The 27,583-nt window shown below is 43.9% G+C and overlaps 1 protein-coding gene across 1 annotated transcript in view; it reads right to left on the minus strand.

Annotated features, from left to right (window-relative positions):
• Positions 1-23,184, minus strand: part of PROC (protein C, inactivator of coagulation factors Va and VIIIa) — an 81,253-nt gene extending 58,069 nt beyond the window's left edge. Inside the window, exons 1-2 of the mRNA XM_040348873.1 lie at positions 23,009-23,184; positions 21,166-21,255 (exon numbers count right to left, since the gene is read on the minus strand). Coding sequence (XP_040204807.1) covers positions 21,166-21,253 — 88 coding nt within the window. The 5' untranslated portion in view covers positions 21,254-21,255; positions 23,009-23,184. The remainder of the gene's footprint in view (positions 1-21,165; positions 21,256-23,008) is intronic.
• Between the last annotated feature and the right edge of the window lie 4,399 nt (positions 23,185-27,583).

Genomic DNA, 27,583 nt, shown 5'->3' on the forward strand with positions numbered 1-27,583 from the left:
GTTGCTGCATGTGATGGGCACAGTGGCTACGTTTGATGGGCACAGTGGCTGCGTTTGATGGGAACAGTGGCTGCATGTGATGGCACAGTGGCGACCTGTGTTGGCACAGTGGCTGCATGTGATGGCACAGTGAGGCTGCAATTGATGTTGTTTTTGGTAGTCAGAGAAGGCAAGCATGGCTCAATAACACAGAAACGTTTTTGTGTTATTGAGCCATGCTTGCCTTCTCTGACTACCAAAAAAACATCAATTGCAGCCTCACTGAGCCACTGTGAAAAAATGTTATTAAATGCAGATAACATTTTTTTTTTTATCTGCCATTTTTTCATTAAGAAAGTGCTGGTCAGTATTAAGTTAACCACTCCCCCCAATCCAGCCATTTTGTTTGTTAAAGCGTGGGTTCACCCTATAAAAAAATTCTAACACTACATCCAGCCCAGTTTTGCAAATAAAATTACACTGACCTTTTTTTTTTTTTTTTTTTTCGCCGTAGATAGCGTTTATCCTTAGAATTCACCACGGCTTCCGGGTAGGGAATCCTGCGGGAGTGGGCGTTCCTATTGACATGCCAATTGATTGACATGCTAAACGACGGCGCATACAGCGCGTCACGACTTCCCGAAAGAAGCTCGGGTCGGCTCTATTCGGCGCCGGTGCCGAATAGAGCCGAGCCGACCCGAGCTTCTTTCAGGAAGTCGTGACTCGCTGTATGCGCCGTCGTTTAGCATGTCAATCAATTGGCATGTCAATAGAAACTCCCACTCCCGCGGGATTCCCTACCCGGAAGCCGCGGTGAATTCTAACGATAAACAATATCTACGGCGAAAAAAAAAAAAAAGGTCAGTGTAATTTTATTTGCAGAACTGGGCTGGATGTAGTGTTAGAAATTTTTTATAGGGTGAACCTAACAGGTTCTGTTCTGCTTACTTTTTTAGCAGCACAGCTCCCTCCCTGCCCAGCGCTCCGAGTCCTCCATCGCCTCCGGCTACATTTGTACAAGAACCTGCCACCCCTCCTATACGCAATGGTACCGCCCATGGAGGGCGGTCATTATCGGCAATTTTAAATGTATTTCGGCATGTCTCCCAAATTGCTATTTTCGGGCGATATGTAACGGCCACCGATATATCGGTGCATCCCTATAATTTACATTTACTTGTTCTGTTTAATTTGATTATCAGCCTCTGTTCATATATGTTTTAATTGAAATGTATACACTGCTGGTATCACTATAACAATGTTTATTAACACTGATGGGTGTTGATATGGCCATATAGCGCTCTCTAGTGGCTACCCACTCCCATCACCCAATATATATTTTTTTGATACAGCTATATATATATAGCATTATATATTATTGGCTTATAAAAATCACTACTTGGTGTTTTCAATAGGTTCTTTTGTTTAGAGTTAGTGCGATTTATATTTTTCCCACATATTGAGACTGTGTTTGTGTTCTATGTATGTGTGTTTTATGTATATTTATGTATATTTATATTGAAAGGTATGAATTGTAATGTTGAAAAAGTCTAAAAGAAATTTAAAGGGGTTGTAAAGACAAAAATATTTTCCTCTTAAATTAAAGTCTGACAGTAGCTAGTTTGATACCTGTTGAAATCGAGCTGTTTTATTTACCTCCGTCACTCCTGAATCCTTATTCTCACTGACTTCCTGGTTTGTGGTGCGCATTCAATTTTTGCTACATCCATCACGGCCTAATGGGAACTACAGTTCCCATTAGGCTTAGCCTCCATGCCTGTGAGGGATAAGAGAGCATCTTCACGCAGGGCTGTAGTCATAGGGAGGGGGTGAGCACATTCTGCTTTCCACCATGCAAAACGGCTCAGATGCTGGTGGAAAGCAAGAAGAGGAGTGACAGGAAATGGCATTTTCAAACCTGGATTACTGTATTTTGGAGGTCAAAAGGAAAAACGAGGTAAGTGATATTTAAATGCTCTAGCTTACAGCAATCAATTGATCTAATAAAAAAACAAACCTTTAGTGTTCCTTTAAACACAGGGTTGCCCAGTCTCACCAACATCATCGAGCATGACATTGTAACCGAGTCCAATGTAAAAATTTGGTTAAAGCCTTACCGTATCCCAGAAGCTAATAGGGTGGCAGTATCTGAAGAAGTTAAAAGAATGCTCGAGCTTGGAGTCATTGAAGAGTCTTGGAGTGAGTGGTCGAGTCCAATCGTGTTGGTACCCAAACCCAACGGCACCCTCCGCTTCTGCAACGACTTCAGAAAACTTAATGAAGTCTCCAAGTTTGATGCATATCACATGCCACGGGTAGATGAGCTAATTGAGAGGTTGGGTCCTGCCAGGTATATCGCCACGCTGGACCTCACAAAAAGGTACTGGCAGATTCCCCTGACCAAGGAAGCCAGGGAGAAAACAGCCTTCTCTACCCCGGAAGGCCATTTCCAATACAAAAGAATGCCATTTGGTCTACACTCTGCCCCTGCCACGTTCCAAAGGGCCGTGGACAAAACTTTGCGTCTATATCAACGGTACTCTTCCATCTACCTAGATGACATTTTCAGCACTGATTGGGAGTCCCATCTTCCCCGGGTTCAGGCAGTTGTAGACTCCTTGAGAAGAGCAGGGTTCACCATCAATCTGGATAAGTGTGCAATTGGGGTAGAGGAAGCCAATGACCTAGGGTACATTGTGGATAGAGGGCTGGCGAAGCCCCAACTGAGTAAGATGGAAGCCAGACTGGCCCCGTCCCCTAACCAAGAAGCAGGTCAGAGCATTTTTGGGCATAGTCGGCTACTATAGGAGCTTTGTCCCCAACTTCACCACCATTGCTGCACCGCTGACTGACTTGACCAAGGGGAGAAAGTCAGTGATGATAAAGTGGAATGCTGAGGCCGAAAAAAGTTTTCAAAAGCTTAAGACGGCATTGTGCCAGGATCCGGTGCTTGCAGCTCCGGATTTTTCGAAGGATTTTGTAGTGCAAACAGATGCTTCAAGTGAAGGGTTGGGAGTGGTCCTGTCTCAGGAAATCAATGGGGAAGAGCACCCCGTCGTTTTTCTTAGTAGAAAGCCGACGGCAGCTGAGAAAAACTACACTGTGGTAGAACAGGAGTGTCTTGCCATCAAGAGGGCTTTGGACTCCCTACGATATTTCCTCCTAGGTAGGAGGTTTCGCTTGGTGTCAGACCACTCTCCCCTTACCTGGATGAGGCAGAACAAGCACATCAATGCCAGGGTAACAAGGTGGTTCCTTTCTCTCCAGGAGTTCAATTTCGTGGTAGAGCACAGACCCGGGAGACAACATCAGAATGCCGATGCCCTCTCCCGAGTCCATTGTATGATGTCGAGTGGTGTCTCCAACACCTCCACGTTGAGGAGGGGGGGGGATATGTACAGGACGCCAAAGTTGGGTCCTGGAAGGGTGCTATATAGCACCAGTATTTGGGTTGTGGTCCCTTTAAGAGAGCTGTGATAGTGTTCAGGGGTCACCCAGAATGGGTGAGGGATTCCCGGCAATAGCGTTAATCCAGAGAGGACTGGCTCGCAGTCCTCTCTGTGATGATAGAGAGTCATTTGGGGCCCGGAATTTCGGAGGCTCTAAAGTGATATTCGGGTGGGAAAGAGCCTCCACCCCTGACCACTGGGAGTCAGCACACAGGGGGTTAAGACCTCCAGAGAACAGAGTCCTGTGGAGCTATAATCCCCAAAACTTTACAATATATATTTTATATATATATATATATATATATATATATATATATATATATATATATATATAATTTGGGGGTTCTGAGTAATTTTATAGCAACAAAATTATGATTTTTACATGTAGGAGAGAAGTGTCAGAATTGGCCTGGGTGGCAAGGGGTTAATCACAATAAGTAAGTAATATACAAATAATTATTATATATTGTTTCTAAGGTAATTTACTATATTTTCAAGATCTGTACTCAAGCAGGTGGCTTAACGAACAAATTACTGAAGTTGGAAGTTATAACTGGTGGTTGAAGCCTCTAAATCCAGCAGACGACTACTGACATTTATTTTTATTTCGGCTAAGATCTCCATTGCCAGAAACTGGAAGTCAGCGCCTCTCCCATTTGAACAGCTTAAGGGCAAATTATCTTGGCTGATGTTAAATGAGAGGTTGTCAGCTCTGACACAAGATAAAATGAAATTTTTTCATCAGGTGTGGGATCCTTGGATTTGCTACCTCACTAATGACACCAGTATGCGTGGTGCTTAGTTTTAGTTCTAATTTTCAGCTCTGTGGCTTGGAAATGCTGATCCGTGGCTCCTCCCCTTCCCCCCCCTTTTTCTTTTTCTCTCCTTCCTAACTCTTTCCTTTCTATCTTATTCTCTCTCTCTCTGATTTCATTGTCCCTGCTACCGTTTTATATCTCTATTAGTCTGAACGGATTAAGCCCATGTAGGGTTTGCTAGGCTCTAATATCATCTTTCCTGGCTTGTCCGCATTGTACGATCATTGTCGGTCAATCATCCGAAGCTGAGGGAAATATTTGTTTTTTGCTCGTTTATGCATTCTCTGTTGGATTTCTTATTTTATTTTTTGTTTTTCTTTTGATGATGTTTTCATGATATTCCAACTGAGAGTTTTGGGCATCAGAACCCTTGGTATTGAAATCCCATATGCTGTTGTGACTGTACAATGACTAGATACGCTTCTTGTCTGTTTATACCACTATGTCTTTTCTAATAAAAACATTGAAACATAACATGATCAGATTTACTTTGATAAACTCACTGTGTGCGACTCAAGTGATTTCAGAGTAATTCTCCAGGGCCTGATGAGATAAGAGGAGCCAACTTGGTCAGATCGTAGTCTATTAAACCAAGAATGGTTTCACCCCAACAACAGGCCCTTTACCTAACCGGTAATGCCCTGTGTCCCAGGAACACGGCACACCACTGATCGCTGAACTGTGTGCCCCCATAGGCAACCATGTGCCGCAAGAATTGGAAAACATCATATGATATCCTCCCAGAACGGTAGTGCTCACGCCAATTCATCATTTTACTATAGTAAAGTAGTTTAACACTTTGTGAGGTGGGGAGGGTGGAGAATAGGCCCTCCCAATATAAAGTATTACAATTTCTCTTTGAGAAGCATAATCCACTGTATGCACTAGAGCAGGGCTCAAAATTTAAAGTCCCAAGCTACTAGCCAGGCCTCAAGTGTTACTCGCCACCAGTTGGCCCGCTCCTAATTCCGCCCTCATAAATGATCTCAGGAAATTACATTTAAATGTTTTATGCAGAATTAAGTTACAAAAACAAAATTTTAACAACCACTTTATCCCTGCCCAACAATGCACCCTTGCATCCTGTTTAATTTGTTCATAAATGTCCTGGGGGATGGGGTAAGCAGTGCAATCTCTGTACAAGGGCGGATCCAGAGTCTAGTCTCGGGAGGGGCACTGCCAGAAAATAAGGTGTTGCTTACAGAACTCAATTAGGTGTCCGATGTGTCCGCTGCAATGTTGCAGTACCGCTAAAAAATCAATGATCGCCGCCATTACTAGTAAAAAATATTTAAATATAAATGCCATAAATCTATCCCATAGTTTGTAGACGATTGTCAGGGACTGCAGACATGGTACAAGAGATGGTCAGAGACTGCAGACATGGTACAAGAGATGGTCAGAGACTGCAGACGTGGTACAAGAGATAGTCAGAGACTGCAGACATGGTACAAGAGATAGTCAGAGAATGCAGACATGGTACAAGAGATGGTCAGAGACTGCAGACATGGTACAAGAGATGGTCAGAGACTGCAGACATGGTACAAGAGATGGTCAGAGACTGCAGACGTGGTACAAGGGATGGTCAGAGACTGCAGGCATGGTACAAGGGATGGTCAGAGACTGCAGAAGTGGTATAAGAGATGGTCAGAGACTGCAGACGTGGTACAGGAGATGGTCAGAGACTGCAGACGTGGTACAAGGGATGGTCAGAGACTGCAAATGTGGTACAAGGGATGGTCAGAGACTGCAGACGTGGTATAAGAGATGGTCAGAGACTGCAGGCATGGTACAAGGGATGGTCAGAGACTGCAGACGTGGTATAAAAGATGGTCAGAGACTGCAGGCATGGTACAAGGGATGGTCAGAGACTGCAGACGTGGTATAAGAGATGGTCAGAGACTGCAGGCATGGTACAAGGGATGGTCAGAGACTGCAGACGTGGTATAAGAGATGTTCAGAGACTGCAGGCATGGTACAAGGGATGGTCAGAGACTGAACACATGGTACAAGAGATCAATGCAGCCTCATCAGTGCCCACCATTGCAGCCTCACTGTGCATATGAATGCAGCCCCACCTTTGTGTATAAATTCAGTCCCACTTTTGTATATTAATGCAGTCCCACTTTTGTATATCAATGCAGACCCACTTTTGTATATCAATGCAGACCCACTTTTGTATATCAATGCAGACCCACTTTTGTATATCAATGCAGACCCACTTTTGTATATCAATGCAGCCCCACTTGTGTCTATGAATGCAGTCCCACTTTTGTATATGAATGCAGTCCCACTTTTGTATATGAATGCAGTCCCACTTTTGTATATGCATGCAGTCCCACTTTTGTATATACATGCAGTCCCACTTCTGTATATGAATGCAGCCCCACTTTTGTCTATTAATGCAGCCACACTGTGCATGGCACTCACCATGGCATTGCCTCGATCACACACAGCAGGTATCTCCTCTCCCGACGTGTGTCATGGAACAAACAGGAGCTGTAGGTCTGTGTTCGGCTCTAGCAAAGTCCCACCCTAGACGGGCTTGTGTGATAGACAAAACACTGATTCAATCAGTGTTCCATCTCCATCTACTATCACACGAGCAGGTCTAGCACAGGCAGCACAGCCGAACACAGATCCAGCTCTCACACACAGCCAGAGATGCCCGGTGTCATACACGCAGGAGAGAGGGGGAGCGCTGCAGTCAGCTACAGCTCAAAGCAGCCTACCAGCCCTGGTGATGAGAGAGGGAGAGAGAGTTAGAGACTTGGCAGCGGGAGCTGCAGGCACCGCAAAGCAGTTTAAAAGCCAATGTGACATGATTGCCTCGGGGGGGAGAGCAATTGCCATGTTGCCATGTTGCCCCCCCCCCCTGGATCCGCCGTTGCCACAAAGCAGTTTAAAAAAAAATAGTAAAAAAAAATATATATATATATATATATTTTTTTTTTTAAAGCCAATATGACATGATTGCCTCGGGGGGGAGCAATTGCCATGTTGCCCCCCCCCCCCTGGATCCGCCGTTGCCACAAAGCAGTTTAAAAAAAAAATAGTAAAAAAAAAAGCCAATGTGACATGATTGCCTCGGGGGGGGGGCAATTGCCCTTTTGCCCTTTTGCCCCACCCTGGATCCGCCGTTGCCACAAAGCAGTTTAAAAAAAAATAGTAAAAAAATAAAAAAAAAAGAATTTTTTTTTTTTTTTTTAAAGCCAATGTGACATGATTGCCTCGGGGGGGGCAATTGCCCTGTTGCCCCCCCCTGGATCCGCCGTTGTCTCTGTATTTGCAGACGAAACTAAGCCAAGCAGGGCAATAACTTCTCTGCAGGATGTGAAAACCTTGCAAAAAGATCTGAACAAATTAATGGGGTGGGCAACTACATCACAAATACTGTCAATGTAGAAAAATGTAAAATAATGCATTTGGGTGGCAAAATAATGAATGTAATCTATACACTGGGGAGAGAACCTCTGGGGGAATCTAGGATGGAAAAGGACCTGGGGGTCCTAGTAGATAATAGGCTCAGCAATGCCATGCAATGCCAAGCTGCTGCTAACAAAGCAAAGAGAATATTGGCATGCATTAAAAAGGGGATTAACTCCAGAGATAAAAAGATAATTCTCTCACTCTACAAGACTCTGGTCTGGCCGCACCTAGAGTATGCTGTCCAGTTCTGGGCAGACCTCAGGAAGGATGTATTGGAAATGGACCGAGTACAAAGAAGGGCAACAAAGCTAATAAAGGGTCTGGGGGATATTAGTTATGAGGAAAGGCTGCAAGCACTGAACTTATTCTCTCTGGAGAAGAGATGCTTGAGAGGGGATATGATTTAAATTTACAAATACTATACCGGTGACCCCACAATAGGGATAAAACTTTTTTTGCGGAAGGGAGTTTAACAAGACACATGGCCACTCATTAAAATTAGAAGAAAAGAGGTTTAATCTTAAACTACGTGGAGTGTTCTTTACTGTAAAAGCTGCTAGAATGTGGAATTCCCTTCCACAGGCGGTGGTCTCAGTGTGGGGCATCGCTAGTTTCCAGGAACCAATAGATAAGCACCTGAACGATCACAACCACAACGACCACAACAACAACCAAGGGATATACAAGGTAATACTGACATATAGTCACACACATAGGTTGGACTTGATAGACTTGTGTCTTTTTTCAACCTCGCCTACTATGTAACTAAGTAATGTCTGGTACATAATCAATCCAGACACTGAAAAAGTCTCAAACGTGTGGCATCATCATACTCAGGAGAAGGAGTGGAATGTGTTCTGGGGTGGAATTCTAATTATGCTGAAGCTGTGTTCGAGAAATATCTTATTAAATTGACAAATTTGTGTAAAAAAAATATATATTTACATTTTCTTTCTGCATTTTCCAAAAACGTTTGAAAAGACTCACCACGCCTCCTAAAAATACCTCGGGTTGTTTTTTTCTCCAAAATGGGGTCATTTTATGGGCATTTCCACTGTCCTGGTGCTGCAGGGCCTCCAAAAATTTGATAGGTAGTCAGGAAATTAGATGTGAAATTTATGCCCCTAGAAAGCCAAAAGGTGCTCTTTGGATTTTGGGCCCCTCTGTGTGACTAGGCTGTGAATAAATCTCATGCATGTGGCATCACCAAACTCGGGAGGAGTAGCAAAATGTGTTTTTGGGTGTATTTCTAAGTATGCCTATGATGTGTGTTAGAAATATCCGATTAATTGACAACTTAGTGTAAAAAAAAAAAAAATACATTGCAGTGTTTGCTTTCTAAAATAGGGCAATTTTGTGGGTGTTTTCAATGTCCTGGTCCTCCAGAGTTTACAAAAATGTGATAGGTGAAAAGGAAATTAGATGCATAATTTATGCCTCTGGAACATCTGAAGGTGCTCGTAAGATTTTGGGCCCCTCTATGCATCTAGGTTGTGAAAAAATCTCACACATGTGGTGTCCCCATACTCAGGAGGCATAGCAGAATGTGCTTTGGTGTGTAATTTAAATACACTCATGCTGTGTGTGAGAAATAACTTTTTAAAATAAAAACTTTGTGAACAATTTTTCAAAAAATTGTGTCAAAAATGACTACTTCAAAAAAACTCACATGCCTCATACTAAATACCTAGGACTGTCTACTTTCCAAAAAGGGGTCGTTTGGGGGTATTTGTCCTGTCCTGGCATTGTAGGGCCTCAAAAAAATAAGACAGGCAGTCGCTAAGTCAGAACTATTCAGATCAATTTTCAAAACTGCATATACCATATTTTGTAGACTATATAACTTTCACACAGACTAACAAATATACACCGACATGGGTTATTCTAACCCAGAATATATTTTTGCCTAAATTTATGAAGAAAGATTATTTATTTGCAAAATCTTAAAACAAACTAAAAAATATATTTTTTTCTCAAAAATGTCTGCCTTTTTTCTTTTTTTTTTAATAAGATAAAAAGCCCAGTGGTGATTAAATTCCACCAAAAGAAAGCTCCATCTGTCTCAAAAATTATAAAAATTTCATTTGGGTACAGTGTTGTATGACTAATTGTCAATCAAATTATGACAGTGCTGAAAGCTGAAAAATACGACGGTGTATCTCCAGATACGCCATTGTAAGTCCGAATGGCCGCCGTCGTATCTATGCGCCTGATTCATAGAATCAGTTACGCATAGATTTGGCCAAGATATGAGCGGCGTAAGTCTCCTATGCCGTCGTATCTTGGGTTGCAATAATTACGCTTGCCGCTAGGTGGCGCTTTCATTGATTTCCGCATCGAATATGTAAATGAGCAAGATACGCCGATTCACGAACGTACGTACGCCCGTCGCAATTAGTTACGCCATTTATGCAAGACATACGCTGGCGTAAAGATAAAGCTGGTCTCTAGGTGGCGCAGCCCATGCAAAGTATGGACGTCGGAACAAGCATATCTTTTTACGTCGTTTGCGTAAGTCGTACGCGAATAGGGCTATGCGTAAGTTACGTTCACGTCACAGGAATTGAGCCGACGTATCTTTGGGCGTAAATACGACGTGATACTGAGCATGCGCCGTTCGTTCGGCCATGCATCTACATGGGATCAAGCCTCATTTAAATACAACACGCCCCCTACCAGCCTACTTTGAATTATGCGTGCTTACGCCGGCCCATTTACGCTACGCCGCCGCAACTTAGGACGCAAGTGCTTTGTGAATACAGCACTTGCCTCTCTAAGTTGCGGCGGCGTAGCGTAATCACGATACGCTACGCCCGCACAACGTAGAACGGTCGTACGTGAATCTAGGCCAAAAAGTCTTTAAAATATTCCAGCAACTGTTAGTACATTTTCAGCTAATCAACAACTATTTTTCCAATAGATACATGATGCATTGCAAGTTCAAAGTTGTAGTTTGGATATAAATATTGCATCAACTGCAAATTATGAATTCTGTAGAACTGGCTACCTATACTAAGGCGTTGATATCCCACACACATCTATTGCCAAAATATCTGACGTAAATGGGAAGGAGACGTGGGTAGTATTACACATGAAAAACGGGATGTAGTTTTGAACTCATTATCAAAGGCAACTATCTCCGACATCAAGAGTTACACAACATTTTATACTGCAAAGCATGTAAAGGACACCTAAATCTCTGTATGCAATGGCTGCTCTGGAGGATCAGTGGTATATTAACTGCGGGAGAGAACAAGGAGACCTGATATATTTATTTTGAAATGCCGTAAATTAATGTGGTACTGGCAAGATATTATATAATATAACAACCAGATTTTTCATATAAAGTCAGAGTGTAGCCCTCTTTTGTTTAATTTGGGGTATCTAGATATAGATGCTCAGGAGTATTATATTGTAGAGTCTGTTACACAACTATGAATTGTGGCTGTAAAATTATTTGCAAGAAAGTTGGTATCTCAAGTTCCACCTCAAATGCTGAATAGCTTGCAGAAATAAAGCTGACGCAAGAGAAACTCACTTTTCAACACAGAGGGTGAAGAAATTGGTGGAAATCTGATCTGGCTGGATTGAGAAGCATTATATGAGATACTATTGGGATAAAATATGGGCAAGGTAAGAGAGTGTACAGTAGGACAGGGTCTCCCTGGCTTCTCCAAGATATACAGTATGTTATATATGATATATGTTATAGCAGTGGTTTTTAACTATTTAACTTTCTTGTTAGAGACTGATGCGGACATGATACAAGAGATGTTCAGAGACTGCGGACATGATACAAAAGATGATCAGAGACTGCATACATGATGCAAGAGATGCTCAGAGACTGCACACTAGTTCTAGCTAGCTCAGCTGATTGTTAAAAAAGATTTCTGCAATACTCTGGATTCGTTTCAGTCTGTCACTGGTATCATTCTTTTTATGTCCCTCTAGAGATAACATTCCTGTTTAATTCACTAGTACTCACCTGATGCCATAGAGAAGTCCTCAGTGCTGGCTTGCAGCAAAGGCTATTGGAGGAGCAGCTGCTGTGAAGTCAGTGCAGCTGCCCTCCTCCTCTGTGTCCTAGGGTGCAGTGTAGTTAGTAAAGGAAGCGAATAATGCTGAAAACTTCTACCAGCTTCTGTATTTACAAATAACAAGTCAGAAAGCACAGGACCATTGAGTACTGCCATGTTATGGAAAATATATATATATTTGTGTGTGTGTGTGTGTGTGTGTGTGTGTGTGTGTGTGTGTGTGTGTGTGTATGCACACATACATACACACACACAGTGGGGACAATTATTATTTAATCCCCTGCAGATTTTGAACGTTTCCCCACTTACAAAGAAATTAAGGCCCCATGCACACGAGACGCTGCTAAACTCGAGTTCAGAGGCATTTGGGCATTTTTTTCAACTGCCCCTGAACACATTTAATGTTATCCTATGTGTCCATGCACACAATCACGTTTTTTGGCGTTTCAAAGCAGTTGGGTTTAGGGCCGTTTTTCCAAACCCAAAATTTTGGGTTCAGAAGCATTCAGCTTTCGCGTTTTAGACGCAAATCGCGGCAAATCGCGGTACCGGCGTTTTGCCGCGATTTCGTCTATAGGCGTTTTTAAAGGTGACCTATTTTTTTACATTAGAAATCTCAAAAATGATGGCAAATGATGAAAAACCATAAAAAAAAACATAAAAAATGTAATTGCTTGTATTGCATTGTGGACAATCCACAACTTGTGGCAGGTGACGTGGCCAGTGGACAATCCACAACTTGCGGCAGGTGACGTGGCCAGGTGAAGTGGCCAGTGGACAATCCACAACTTGTGGCAGGTGGGGTGGCCAGGTGACATGGCAGATGACGTGGCAAGTGGGCAATACACAACTTGAGGCAGGTGACGTGGCAAGTGGACAATCCACAACTTGTTGTAGGTAACATGGCCAGGTGATGTGGCAGGTGACGTGGCCAGGTGCCGTGGCCAGTGGACAATCCACAACTTGTGGCAGGTGGCGTGGCCAGGTGACGTGGCAAGTGGACAATTCACAACTTGGCAGGTGACGTGGCCAGTTGATGTGGCAGGTGACGTGGCCAGTGGACAATCCACAACTTGTGGCAGGTGACGTGGCCAGGTGACGTGGCAGGTGATGTGGCCAGGTGACGTGGCAGGTGACGTGGCCAGGTGACATGGCAAGTGGACAATCCACAACTTGTGGCAGGTGACGTGGCCAGGTGACATGGCAGGTGACGTGGCAGGTGGCGTGGCCAGTGAACAATCCACAACTTGTGGCAGGTGGCGTGGCCAGGTGACGTGGCAAGTGGACAATCCACAACTTGTGGCAGGTGACGTGGCCAGGTGACGTGGCAGGTGACGTGGCAGGTGGCGTGGCCAGTGGACAATCCACAACTTGTGGCAGGTGGCGTGGCCAGGTGACGTGGCAATTGGACAATCCACAACTTGTGGCAGGTGACGTGGCCAGGTGACGTGGCAGGTGACGTGGCAAGTGGACAATTCACAACTTGGCAGGTGAGGTAGCCAGTTGATGTGGCAGGTGACGTGGCCAGTGGCCAATCCACAACTTGTGGCAGGTGACGTGGCCAGTTGACGTGGCAGGTGACGTGGCCAGTGGACAATCCACAACTTGTGGCAGGTGACGTGGCCAGGTGACGAGGCAGGTGATGTGGCCAGGTGACATGGCAGGTGACGTGGCCAGGTGACGTGGCCAGTGGACAATCCACAACTTGTGGCAGGTGATGTGGCCAGGTGACATGGCCAGGTGACATGGCAGGTGACGTGGCCAGGTGACGTGGCCAGTGGACAATCCGCAACTTGTGGCAGGTGACGTGGCCAGTTGACGTGGCAGGTGACGTGGCCAGTGGACAATCCACAACTTGTGGCAGGTGACGTGGCCAGGTGATGTGGCAGGTGACGTGGCCAGGTGACATGGCAAGTGGACAATCCACAACTTGCGGCAGGTGACATGGCCAGGTGACGTGGCCAGTGGACAATCCACAACTTGTGGCAGGTGGGGTGGCCAGGTGACATGGCAGATGACGTGGCAAGTGGACAATACACAACTTGAGGCAGGTGACGTGGCCAGGTGATGTGGCAGGTGACGTGGCCAGGTGACGTGGCCAGTGGACAATCCACAACTTGTGGCAGGTGACGTGGCCAGTTGACGTGGCAGGTGGCATGGCCAGTGGACAATCCACAACTTGTGGCAGGTGACGTGGCCAGGTGACGTGGCCAGGTGACGTGGCAGGTGACATAGCCAGGTGACATGGCCGGTGGACAATCCACAGCTTGTGGCAGGTGGCGTGGCCAGGTGATGTGGCAAGTGGACAATTCACAACTTGGCAGGTGACGTGGCCAGTTGATGTGGCAGGTGACGTGGCCAGTGGACAATCCACAACTTGTGGCAGGTGATGTGGCCAGGTGACGTGGCAGGTGATGTGGCCAGGTGACGTGGCCAGGTGACGTGGCAAGTGGACAATCCACAACTGGTGGCAGGTGACGTGGCCAGGTGACGTGGCCAGGTGACGTGGCAGGTGACATAGCCAGGTGACGTGGCCAGTGGACAATCCACAACTTGTGGCAGGTGGCGTGGCCAGGTGATGTGGCAAGTGGACAATTCACAACTTGGCAGGTGACGTGGCCAGTTGATGTGGCAGGTGACGTGGCCAGTGGACAATCCACAACTTGTGCCAGGTGACGTGGCAGGTGATGTGGCCAGGTGACGTGGCCAGGTGACGTGGCAAGTGACACGCTAAATACACGTACACTGCTGCTCTCTCAGCTGCTCTGGTCTCACAAAATAGCTGAAATGGTTAAACAATATTGTTTTTTGAGCTTAGGGAGGGTCTTATGATGTTTCTTAACCAAATGCTTATAAACGCAAACGCGGTAAAACGCGGTAAATCGCGGTAAAACGCAGCGAAATTCGCGGCAAAAACGGGCGTTTTGAACGCCGGTTTTTGCGTTTGAAAACTTGTGTTTAGATGAGTTTGCATTTGCTTCTCGTGTGCATGGGGCCTAAGGGTCTATAACTTTTTATCATAGGTGTATTTTAAATGATAGAGATATCATATCAACCAAAAATCCTGAAAGAAATACACATGCAACAAATGCTATAATTTAGGTTGCAGTTCAGTGAGTAAAATAAGTATTTGATCCTCAAGCAAAACATCACTTAGTACTTGGCGGAGAAACCCTTGTTAGCAAGCACAGAGGTAAGACGTTTCTTGTAGGTGGTTACCAGGTTTGCACGCATCTCAGGAGGGATTTTGGTCCACTCTTCTTTACAGATCTTCTCTAAATCCTTAAAGTTTCTTGGCTGTCACTTGGCAACTCAAAGTTTCAGCCTCCGCCATACATTTTCTATAGGATTAAGGTCTGGAGACTGACTAGGCCACTCCATAAGCTTAATGTGCTTCTACTTGAGCCACTCATTTGTTGCCTTGGCGGTATGTTTTGGGTTCATTGGCATGATTGTACATGTGCCTTCTTGAGGAGGGGGACTCACCGTGTTTGGAGTAAGAAAAATGCTGACTATGACCTTAAAAACACCAAGCACAGAAGTGGAAACATTATGCTTTGGGACTGTTTTTCTGCTAAAGGTACAGACTGACTTTGCCGCATTGAGGGGCCAATGGATGGGGCCATGTATTGTAAAATCTAGGATGAGAACCTTCTTCCCTCAGCCAGAACCACTGAAGATGGGTCATGGATGGGTCTTTCAGCATGACAATGACCCAAAACTTATGGTTAAGAAGAAGCACATTAGGGTCATGGAGTGGCCTAGACAGTCTCCAGACCTTAATCCTATATAAAATTTATGGAGTGAGTTGAAACGTCAAGTTGCCAAGTGACAGCCAAGAAACCTTAAGGATTTAGAGAAGATCTGTAAAGAAGAGTGGACCAAAATCCCTCCTGAAATGTGTGCAAACCTGGTCACCAACTACAAGAAACTTCTTGCCTCTGTGCTTGCCAACAAGGGTTTCTCCACCAAGTACTAAGTCATGTTTTGCTTGGGAATCAAAAATGTATTTTACTCACTGAACTGCAACTCTTTTTAACATTTGTATCATGTGTTTTTTCTGAATTTTTGGTTGATATTCTGGGGCAGATCCACGTAGATCGGCGCATTATTCCGCCGGGCGTAGCGTATCTAAGATACACTACGCCGCCGTAACTTACTTTTTTTTCGAATTCTCAAAGAATTTGCGCTGTAAGTTACGGCGGCGTAGTGTATCTTTGGCGGCGTAAGGGCGCGGAATTCAAATGGATGTGATGGGGGTGTGTTTTATGTAAATACGTCGTGACCTGATGTAAACAACGTTTTTTTTTTAACGCCACATGTGCCTTCCGTGGGGGTATCCCAGTGCGCATGCTCGAAATTAAACCGGAACAAGCCAATGTTTATGACGGTGACGTCATTCTACGCAAATCCCTATTCGAAATTTGATGAGGGAACGACGGCCATACTTAACATTGAGTACGCCTCATAATAGCAGGGGTAACTATACGCTGGAAAAAGCCGAACGCATACGACGTAAAAAAATGCGCCGGACGTACGTTCGTGGATTGCTGTAACTAGCTAATTTGCATACTCAACGTGGAATTCGAGGGAAACGCCACCTAGCGGCCGGCGGAAAAAATGCACCTAAGATCCGACGGCGTACTAAGACGTACGCCTGTCGGATCGTTCCCAGATGCAGTCGTATCTTGTTTTGTAGATACAAAACAAAGATATGACGCGGGAACTTTAAAATTACGCGGCGTATCAATAGATACGCCGGCGTAATTCTTTTGTGGATCTGCCCCTCTGTGTCTATCATTTAAAATGCGCCTTTAATAAAAAAAATTCTAGACCCTTCACTTTTTTGTAAGTGGTCAAACTTACAAAATCTGCAGGGGAGCAAATAAATAATTATTTCCACTATATATATATATATATATATATATATATATATATATATATATATTTATTTATTAGGGTTGTCCCAATACCGATACTAGTATCGGTATCGGGACCGATACCAAGCATTTTCCCGAGTACTTGTACTCGGGGAAAATGCTCCGATACTTTACTGATACCTGACTCTCCCTCCATGCTCCTGTGCCCCCCCTCCGTGCCGCTGCTGTTCTGCTCTCCCCCTCTGTGCCGCTGCCGTCCTCTGTTCTCCCTCTCCGTGCCGCTGCCATCCTCTGTTCTCCCCCTCTGTGCCGCTGCCGTCCTCTGTTCTCCCCCTCCGTGCCGCTGCCGTCCTCTGTTCTCCCCCTCCGTGCCTCTGCCGTCCTCTGTTCCCCCCCTCCGTGCCACTGCCGTTCTTTGTTCTCCCCCTCCGTGCCGCTGCCGTCCTCTGTTTTGCTCTCCCCCTCCATGCAGCTGCCGTCCTTTGTTCTCCCCCTCCGTGCCGCTGCCGTCCTCTGTTTTGCTCTCCCCCTCCGTGCCGCTGCTTCCCCCCTCCGTGATCTGTGTCCCCCCTCCGTGCCGCTGCTTCCCCCCTCCGTGATCTGTGTCCCCCCTCCGTGCCGCTGCCGTCCTCTGTTTTGCTCTCCGCCTCCATGCCGCTGCTTCCCCCCTCCATGATCTGTGTCCCCCCTCCGTGCCGCTGCTTCCCCCCTCCGTGATTTGTGTCCCCCCTCCGTGTCCTCCTCCGCCCCCTCTGTCAGGATGGAGAGCGGCGGTAGGAGCCGCTAAACCCGGCTCCTACCTTTTCTGAATGAACAGAGTCAGTGATCACTGACTCTGTCCATTCATATGACTGAGCATTGTAAACTGTGTTTACGATGCTTTAGTTTATGAATGGATAGGAGCGTCTGTCTCCTGTCCATTCATTTCCAGTGCAGCTGAGAAAGGGACTGGGGAATCCGTTAAGACCTCTGATATCTCACCAAAGCCCCCCAACAGGACTAATTTAAAAAAAAAGAAAAGAAATTGCAATAAATAAGTTAAAAAATAAAATGTAAATAATAATAATAATAATAATATTAGAAAAAAAACACACACTGACAATCCACTACCCCCCCCCCCCCCCAAAAAAATAAAAATCACTGTAAAAAAAAAAAATTGTGTAAAAAATAAAAAAATAAAATACTGTCACATGACATTAAAAAAAAAGTATCGGTATTCGGTATCGACGAGTACTTGAAAAAAAAGTATCGGTACTTGTACTCGGTCTCAAAAAAGTGGTATCGGGACAACCTTAATATATATATATATACACACACACACACACACACACACACAAACAGCTGGCAACATTACAGTACATGATTCTTCATCAAATAATAGTACACCCAAAGGAGATTTTTTAGTTAGAAGTGGAGAATGGGCTGAGCATTCTTATGTAATTACCCCAACTGTGCAATCTCTCCATTACTGTCCAAAAAAGAGGTTTGGGATTTCACACTTTTCTGTGTTCCATCTCCTTCTCTGCCATTCTCTATAATAAGCTTTCTCCCTTGCAGTTAGAAAAAATATCACTATCCCCCACACCTGCCCTCTCCCAGACATTTAGGACACCCCTCTTGGGGCCATCTTCTGGACCCATTTGCTTGGCCATACACTGCCAGAGAACATTCACACTGGTATTTGTTTCACCCAACATTTATTTTATTTCATGTTAACAGAAACTATCCACTTGGAGAGCTATGCATTTGTTTTTGTACAATATTTACAAAGTCATAATGTTAAATCAAAAGACTTCTTACATCAAAGAATTTTAAAGAAAAGCACATAAAATAAATAAAAAGACCAACAGGGAGCAAGGATATTACAATAGTGTATAAAACGGCCTACTATACACTGCTTAGCGCCACTTGGATATAAATACCTATGCAAAACCAAGAGTAAAGAATGACAATCTAAATATAAAATTATCTGCTAATTAAATAACAGACAACCTAAACGGAAGCAGCTGTTTAAAAAAGAAAACATATACAAAATAGCACTCTAACGCTTATTGCTAAAAAGGTAAGTCCATTCAATAAAATAGAGCACAAACAGCGCTGATCTCTAGGTGGTGTTGGCACTCCCACCAAAAAGTCTAAAATAGATGTAAAACAGCAGATGAAAAATGTCCAAGAAAGAGTGTTGAAAAAGAAGAATGTAGCAGCGTGCACCTTCCACCAAAATCCTCTCAATCCACCACTTGTGAACACTCGCCCCGTCGGGGTTCAAACTCACCACAATAAAGTAAATGATACCCCTTAAGTGAATCAAACTTCATTGACCATGGACCTCTGCAGATAACATCTATCATGGAACCACTTGCAATAAGGAACCTCAGGTAAGACAAGCAAAAACAGAAGAAGCTACCATAGCGTAATCCAGTTTTTAATTAGCATAGACCCTCAAGACCCATTACATCAGGCTCCCCTATATATTAAACATACATCAAAATAGACAAAAATGAACATTTGGAAAGTCACCAGATCCATATGCGATCGGCATCTGTGTTTCCTGCTCACACCACCGACAGGATATCCGGCAGAACCGAAGCTTCCTAATCCCGCTTCAGTGGAGCGCAAGAATCTTTCCTACATGTCGCATAGCCAGCGCCCTGACTAGTTTCGTCATTAAGCAGACTTCTACGGAGGGCGTCGAAACTATCCACTTGGAGAGCTATGCATTTGTTTTTGTACAATATTTACAAAGTCATAATGTTAAATCAAAAGACTTCTTACATCAAAGAATTTTAAAGAAAAGCACATAAAATAAATAAAAAGACCAACAGGGAGCAAGGATACTGTCCCCCTACAGCTGCCCCTACCAGGTGCTTAAAGACAGTTTCTCACCAAGCTAATTCTTGAAATATATTACCCTGATATACAGTGAATCCGAAAACTATTCACAGTGCTTCACTGTTTCTACATTTAATTATGTTACAACCTTATTTTAAAATAGATTATATTTATTATTTTCCTCAAAATTCTACAAACCATACCCCATAATGACAATGTGAAAGAAAATTGTTTGAAATCTTTGCAAATTTATTAAAAATAAAAAAATAAAAAATCCCATGTACATAAGTTTTCACAGCCTTTTCTCAAAACTTTGCTGAAGCACCTTTGGCTCCAATTACAGCCTCAAGTCATTTTGAGTATGATGCTACAAGCTTGGCACACCTATTTTTGGGCATTTTCTCACATTCTTCTTTGCAGGACCTCTCAAGTTCCATTAGATTGGATGAGAAGCGTTGGTGCACAGCCATTTTCAGATCTCTTCAGAGATGTTCAATCGGGTTCAAGTCTTGGCTCTGGCTGGGCCACTTAAGGTCATACACAGAGTTTTCCTGTAGCCACTCCTTTGTCATCTTGGCTGTGTGCTTAGGGTCGTTGTCCTTTTGGAAGATGAACATTTGCCCTAGTCTGAGTTTCAGAGTGCTCTGGAGCAGGTTTTCCATCAAGAAAATCTCTGTACATTGCTGCATTCATCTTTCTCTCAATCCTGACTAGTCTCCCAGTTTCTGCCGCTAAAAAACATCCCCAAAGCATGATGCTGCCACCAACATGCTTCACTGTAGGGATGGTATTGGCCAGGTGATGAGCCCTGCCTGGTTTCCTCCAAATATGACGCTTGCCATTCAGGCCAAAGAGTATAATCTTTTTTTGCATCAGAACAGTCCTTCAGATGTCTTTTGGCAAACTCCAGACAGGCAGTCATGTGCCTTTAACGGAGTGCCTTCCATCTGGCCACTCTACCATTCATGCCTGATTGGTAGAGTGCTGCAGAGATGGTTGTTCTTCTAAAAGGTTCTCCTCTCTCCACAGAGAAATGCTGAAGCTCTGTCAGAGTGACTAAGGCCCTTCTCCCCCGATCACTAAGTTTGGCTGGGTGGCCCACTCTGGGAAGAGTCCTGGTAGTTCCAAACTTGTTCAATTTACAGTTGATGGAGGCCCCTGTTATCATTGGGGCCTTCAATGCTGCAGACATTTTTCTGTATCCTTCCCCAGATTCCTTGGACTTCATGGCTTGGTTTGTGCTCTGACATGCACTGTTAACTGCAAGAACTTATATAGACAGATAGGTACCTTTTCAAATCATGTCCAATCCACTGAATTTACCATAGGTGGACTCCAAAAAAGTTGTAGAAACACCTCAAGGACGATCAGTGTAAACAGGATGCACCTGAGCTCAAATTTGAGTGGCATGGCAAAGGCTGTGAATACTTATGTACATGTGATTTTTTTTCTTTTTTATTTTTAATAAATTTGAAAAGATTTCAAACAAACTTCTTTCACATTGTCATTATGGGGTATTGTTTGTAGAATTTTGGGGAAAATAGTGAATTTAATCCATTTTGAAAAAGGCTGTAACATAACAAAATGTGGAAAAGGGGAAGCACTGTGAATACTTTCCGGATGCACTGTATATAAGAAGTCAACAAGCCATTTTACTCCCCAGTATCTACAAAAAAACAAGTGTCTGAGTTGGACAGAACTTTTAATTTCAATCATGATACAACTGACACTACACGCTTACTTGTGCTGCTATAAGCAGGTAGGATGGTAAAGCTGGTGATGCTAAGGAGAAGAATCCACCACATCGTACACAGGAACCGATATCTCATATCTGTGGTACATGTATGATAAAAAAATAAATACAGAACAGAATAGAAAGTCAAAAGTCAGCCAAATCCTGTTCTAGGACAGTGGACATATCTGTGAATTTAGGGGAATTTTGTTTACACTGGGCCGGATTCAGGTAGAATTGCCCATTATTTACAGAGGCGCAGGGCAACGTTTTTTCCCTGCGCCCCCGCAAATTTGCTCCGCTGCCCTTGATTCACGGAGCGCGCCGGCAAAATGCCCGGCGCAGGAGCACGCAATTTAAATGATCCCGTAGGGGGCGGGAATCATTTAAATTAGGCGCGTTCCCGCGCCGCTCGTAGAGCGCATGCTCCGTCGGGAAACTTTCCCGACGTGCATTGCGGCAAATGACGTTGCAAGGACGTCATTTGCGTCAAAGTGAACGTGAATGGCGTCCAGCGCCATTCACGATTCACTTACGCAAAGTACGTAAAATTCGAATTTCGCGACGCGGGAACGACGGGTATACGTAACATGGGCTGCCCCTGCTAATAGCAGGGGCAGCCTTGCGCGGAAACCGCCGTACGTAAACGACGTAAATTGCGTACGCAGGGCTCGCGCAATGTTGTGAATCGGTGTTAGTATGCAATTTGCATACTATACACTGAGCACAACATGAACGCCACCTAGCGTCCACCGCAAGAATGCAGCCTAAGATATGCGGGCATAAGGGCCTTATGCCGCGCAGATCTTAGGCTGCAGTCGGCGTAACGAGGTTCCTGAATCAGGAGCACTCGTTACGCCGGGGCAAGTAAGCAATTGCGCTGTGTAACCTATGGTTACACAGGCGCAATTGCTTATTGAATCCACCCCACTGTATATGTACAGTATAGTATTAGTAAAGCTAATGGTATGTTATCAGTGATTTTTGTAGTACTGCTTACACATGCTCTTGAATGAGGTGCCTGAGCAGGCAGAACACATGCCATGGCCACAATGCTTTGCACCATCTATCAAACTTTGGGCAATGGGTCAATAGGAGTGCACCAAGTCTGCAAGCTTGGCTTGCAGTCATGTTTTTTACAAAATAAAAAAAAAAACACAGGCATTCAAGAGGCATCAGGATTGCTTTGTGAACACCTGACAGCCACTGCTATACTTCCCTCTAAAAACCAATCCCCCATTGGTTGCTTTTCAGGGGGTGTTAGGCATTGCCACCCAAAAAAAGAGCCCTGAAAGTTTTCAGTAGTTTACCTATCACCATGCCATAGTGATTGGGTGTTTTTCCTGCTCATGCTACAAGGTCTCCCAGTTTATAACACATAGCAGAGTTTTCTTTTTAGCATAATTAATACTGATTGTAGCAGGCTTCTTTTACCAGCTCGGACATCTCATACAAACACTGAAGCATGATGAGTGATGGCAGAAAAAGATCAAGTGTTTGAGTCTGCCCCTTTTTTTATTTAATTTTTTTAACTTTTTTACCCTTTTGTCTAAGCATAGATCTATATTTGTCCCACACATTATTAAATTCCCTTCCTGTTGACTGACTCACTACTTCTGTTGAAAAAAATACTGCACTATAAATGCCATACACAGCTTGAATTTTGGTTCATTCAGCAACCCCCAGCTTGGCAAAAGTTGTCTATTCAATCGACTTTTGTCAAAGGAGCAAGACAGAAAATTGTCGGCTGAACAGCGCCTGCATCCTATCGGATGCTTCAATAAATTTGGGTTTGTGAGATACAGTCTTGATTGCATTATATAAATCACACAAAACACAACAAAAAACTTACAAATCACTGCTGTATGGATCCCTTGGATCGGTCTTGTGTTGTCAGTTGGATTCCTTGTGTCTTACAAGCTTTTAGACACTTTGCTTGTGGACTTCAATTTCAGCCATAAGCGGTAGATCACATTCTGGTTAATCCATAACCTCAAATATTGATTCTATGTCCTGTCCTTCTCTGTGCAAACAAAAGAGAGTCTCCAAAATACTGCAACCCTACGTGGGATGGGACGAGGACAAGTGTATAAAACACAAAATAATATCCATGATCATCTGAACATTATACAATAAAATATAATACACACTTGATACCTACTAATCATTACCCAAGTCTTGGGACGGGTCCGAATATCATTTATTGTTTATATTAATATTACAGGCTTTCTATTGTAGAGTAAATTCCTGACTAAGCTGAGTGGCTGATTAGAAATAAATAAAGCACAACATGCAGCCATATTTATTTTTTGCACTCCTTTATATATGGATAACATAGAACATAGTATAAAGGAAACTTTCTCTTGAAAAAGCTCCTTGTACCAGCAAAATGTTGGGTAGCAATGCTTGGATTCTTGAATGATGCAGACTGGTGGTAATAGCAGAGACAATTTAAATGGAATTATTTGGATGGTGGCATTGCAGATCCAGGGACAAAAGAACAGAAGGCACATATTGAATGCTGTATATGACTGTTGGCAGTGCCAGGACAAGGTCATCTAGATCCCAGGGCGAACATGCCAAACTGTAACCCCTACCAAGATGTATGAGCATTAGGTGTCACCAAAAATCCCCCCACAAAAAACACTGAACATTAATCTGCATGTTTACCCCAAGCATAAATCCCCCCCCCTCCCACCTCTTTTTCTTCCCCGGATGCAGCGCTTGAATTTGAATTGGCCGCCGTGTTCCGCTCCTGGGACCCGCCCCCTCTGACGCCACAAGTAAACTCCTTAGAAAGTCATGTGCGTCAGAGGGGGTGGGGTCACAGAGCGTCACACGGTGGGGGAATTCAATTTCAAGCGCGCCGTCCGGAGAAGAAGAAGCCGCCGCAGCTTCCAATTGAAGTTCCCGCCGTGTCACACTCATGTGACCCCGCCCCCCTCTGACGCACATATGCCACACGCGGACTTTCATATGAGTTAACCTGTGGCGTCAGAGGGGGGCGTGTCCCAGGAGCGGGAACACGGCGGGATCTTCAATTTCAAGCGCAGCACCCAGAAGATCAAGAAGATGCGGGACGAGAAGGTCGACGGACAGAGAAGAAGATGGGAGAAGATGGCAAGACGGCAAGATGTGGACGAGAAGACCCAAGAAAGAAGCAGAGGAAGAAACCCGAATGAAAGAAGAAGAAGGAACCGCGGAAAGAAGATTTTATTAAAAGATTTGTCAAAAACCGGCTACTGTCATTTTTCACACTTTTGTCACTTTTTTTTGGTAAAATGGTAGAGGTACAATGTGCCCCATTACCATTTCACATAGGGGGGGGGGCGGGATCTGGGGGTCCCCTTTGTTAAAGGGGTCTTCCAGATTCTGATAAGCCCCCCGCCCGCAGACCCCCACAACCACCGGGCAAGGGTTGTGGGGATGAGGCCCTTGTCCCCATCAACATGGGGACATCCTCCCCATGTTGAGGGCATGTGGCCTGGTGCGCTTCAGGAGAGGGGGGCCGCACTCTGTCCCCCCCTCTTTTCTGCGGCCGGCCAGGTCAACGTGCTCGGATAAGGGTCTGGTGTGGATTTTTAGGGGGACTCCACACCATTTTTTTTTTATTTGGGGTGGAGTTCCCCTTAAAATCCACACCAGACCTGAAGGGCCTGGTATGGATATTTGGGGGGACCCCACGCCATTTTGTTTTGTTTTTTACGGCGGGGTTCCCCTTAATATCCATTCCAGACCTGAAGGGCCTGGTAATTTAATTTGGGGGGACCCCCATACATTTTTTTAGTTTTAATGAGCAATGACTGTATTCTTTATAGCCATGAGTACTTTAAAATTACTTTTTTTTTCACTTCAGAAATGACATCTTGTACAGGGACAGTTCTAAGCATGGGAAACATGCGTGTAAACCCCCTCCCCCCTGTATGAAATTTAAAGGAATATTTCACTTTTATTATTTCACTTTAACCACTTCCATACCGCGCCTATTCTGGGACTTCTCTCCTCCATGTAAAAATTGTATTTTGTTCCTGGGAAATTACTCAGGACCCCCAAACATTATCTATAATTTTTTAGCAGACACCCTAGGGAATAAAGTGGCGGTCAATTTTTATTTGATTTCCAAAGGTATTTGCGGAATCATTTTTCTAACGCCTTTTTTTTTGGTCCATGAATTAAAAAATAACAAAACAGTAAAGTTAGCCCAATTTTTATGGATAATGTGAAAGATGATGTTACACCGAGTAAATAGATACCAACTTGTCACGCTTTAATATTGCAAATACTCATGGAATGGCGCCAAACTTCGGGACATAAAAATATCCATAGGCGATGCTTGATTTTTTTTACAGGTGACCAGTTCAGAGTTACAGAGGAGGTCTAGGGCTAGAATTATTGCTCTCGTTCTAACGCACGCGTCAATACCTCACATGTGTGGTTTGAATGGTGTTTACATATGTGGGCGGGACTTACATGCATATTCGCTTCTGAGTGCGAGCTTCTAGGGACAGGGGCGTTTTTTTTTTTTATTATTTATTTTTTCCTCGTATTTTTCTTCTTGCACTTTTTTGTCACTTTTTTTTATTTTGGATCACTTTTCTTCCTATTACAAGGAATGTAAACATCCCTTGTAATAGGACTAGTGTGTGACAGGTCCTCTTTATGGAGAGAGGCGGGGTCAATAAGGCTGGAAAGCATGGTATTGGAAAAAAAAAAAGATCTCATGCTTTCAGCTGCAATCATGTTCGTTCAGCACAGTGGTGTAGTGTATAGCACTTTGGCCTAGCAGCAAAAGGGTCGCTGGTTCGAATCCCGCCCGTGACACCATCTGCATGGAGTTTGCATGTTCTCCCTGTGCCTGCGTGGGTTTCCTCCCACAATATAAAAATCCAATAATACTTGGTTTCTGTCGAATGGTCAAAAGAATATTCGCCAGAACGTCGAATCTTTGTTGGTTCCTGTCTAACGGACCGTCGAATCTGTACGCCGAATCGTACATTTCTGTTCGAATATTCCGCCTACAAGAATTCTAATGTTCAGACAAATCTTTCACCGCTCCATGACAAAGCGCTGAAGTACAGCGTGAAACGCGTCGGCCTATACTGTACCTTTTTGCTTGCGGTGAATGCATGTGCATTTGAAAATAAAGACCTAATTTGTTTTAGTCATTTTGGAGTGCGGCCGTCCAGAATTTTTTTCGTCCATTTGCAAGAATTCTAATGTTGTATGACTAGTAATAATGTCGAATCTATTCTCTATAATGTCGAATCTATTTTCTCATAAATCGAAATCTATTCTCTGTAATGTCGAATCTATTATTTCTATAGTGTCGAATCTTTTCTCTATGATGTCGAATCTTTTCCCTATAATGTCGAATCTCTCTATATCGAATTTTCGAAAATAAAGCATTTTTTATGTCGGATCTTTCGGTTTTCGTTTCTTGCACTTTCGTTATCGTTTGTTAGAACGATAACGAAAAAAAAAGATTTTCGGACGAAAATGCATTCTAACGAAAACAAATGCACATGTCTAATGCTTATCTCTGCTCCAACAGTCCTGTGAGGTCCCTCACTGGTGCCAGCTTCTTATCCCTAGCAATGTTCCAATGCCATCCTGATTGGCCGGGGCCTTATGACTTAACCTCCACACATGCACAGAAGATGGGAAATCCTTGCACACAGGCTCCATGCTAGTAAGGTAAACTAAGCTATGCTTGTGCAGCTCAGTGTAGATTTTTAAGAGGACTGTAGATTTATTTTATTACAGAAGACACATTGCATGTCTCTTCTGCAATACAGAACCTGTCTGCTTACAACTTCAGCGCTATGGTATAATGAGAAGAAAAAATATAGCGAGGAAGTATCAGAATACCAACAACTGTAGAGAACATGCGGGTCAACATCACTGAGCAGACAGGACAGACCAGGGGTTGGAAAGTCAGCCTTATGCCTGTGAATTTCAGAGTTGTGTGATTTGTCACTAACAGATAAACTGATAGTAACGGATGAAAACACATTTAAAAGTAAAAAAATACATTTAACTTTGATATGCATCTACATGCCTTCATATGTGAAGGAAGCCTACATATGGGGACTTCAATTTTTGATCATAGACCAGAGTGGGCTGTTGCAATATTCTCACATCACAGCTGGAATTTACAAAAGTCCAAAGCAACCACTGATAACATTATTTGTACACCACATCCGGAATGCCATTTGCACACCATACAATTTACACACAAAGCCTGAGAAAACAGCATTCATATTAACACAAGCTACAATAACTCCGCAATCATCTGAAATGGCCAAGGATATCATTACAGCCATTACATACAAGTCATTAAGTATATCTTAAAGTTAACCTGTCATTAGAGAAATATTGGGGCAGCTACTGCAGACTTCCACCTCAAAATGCTAGTTACTTGGCTGTT

This window comes from Rana temporaria, chromosome 4, assembly GCF_905171775.1.
Source record: "Rana temporaria chromosome 4, aRanTem1.1, whole genome shotgun sequence".
NCBI classification, from domain to species: Eukaryota; Metazoa; Chordata; class Amphibia; order Anura; family Ranidae; genus Rana; species Rana temporaria.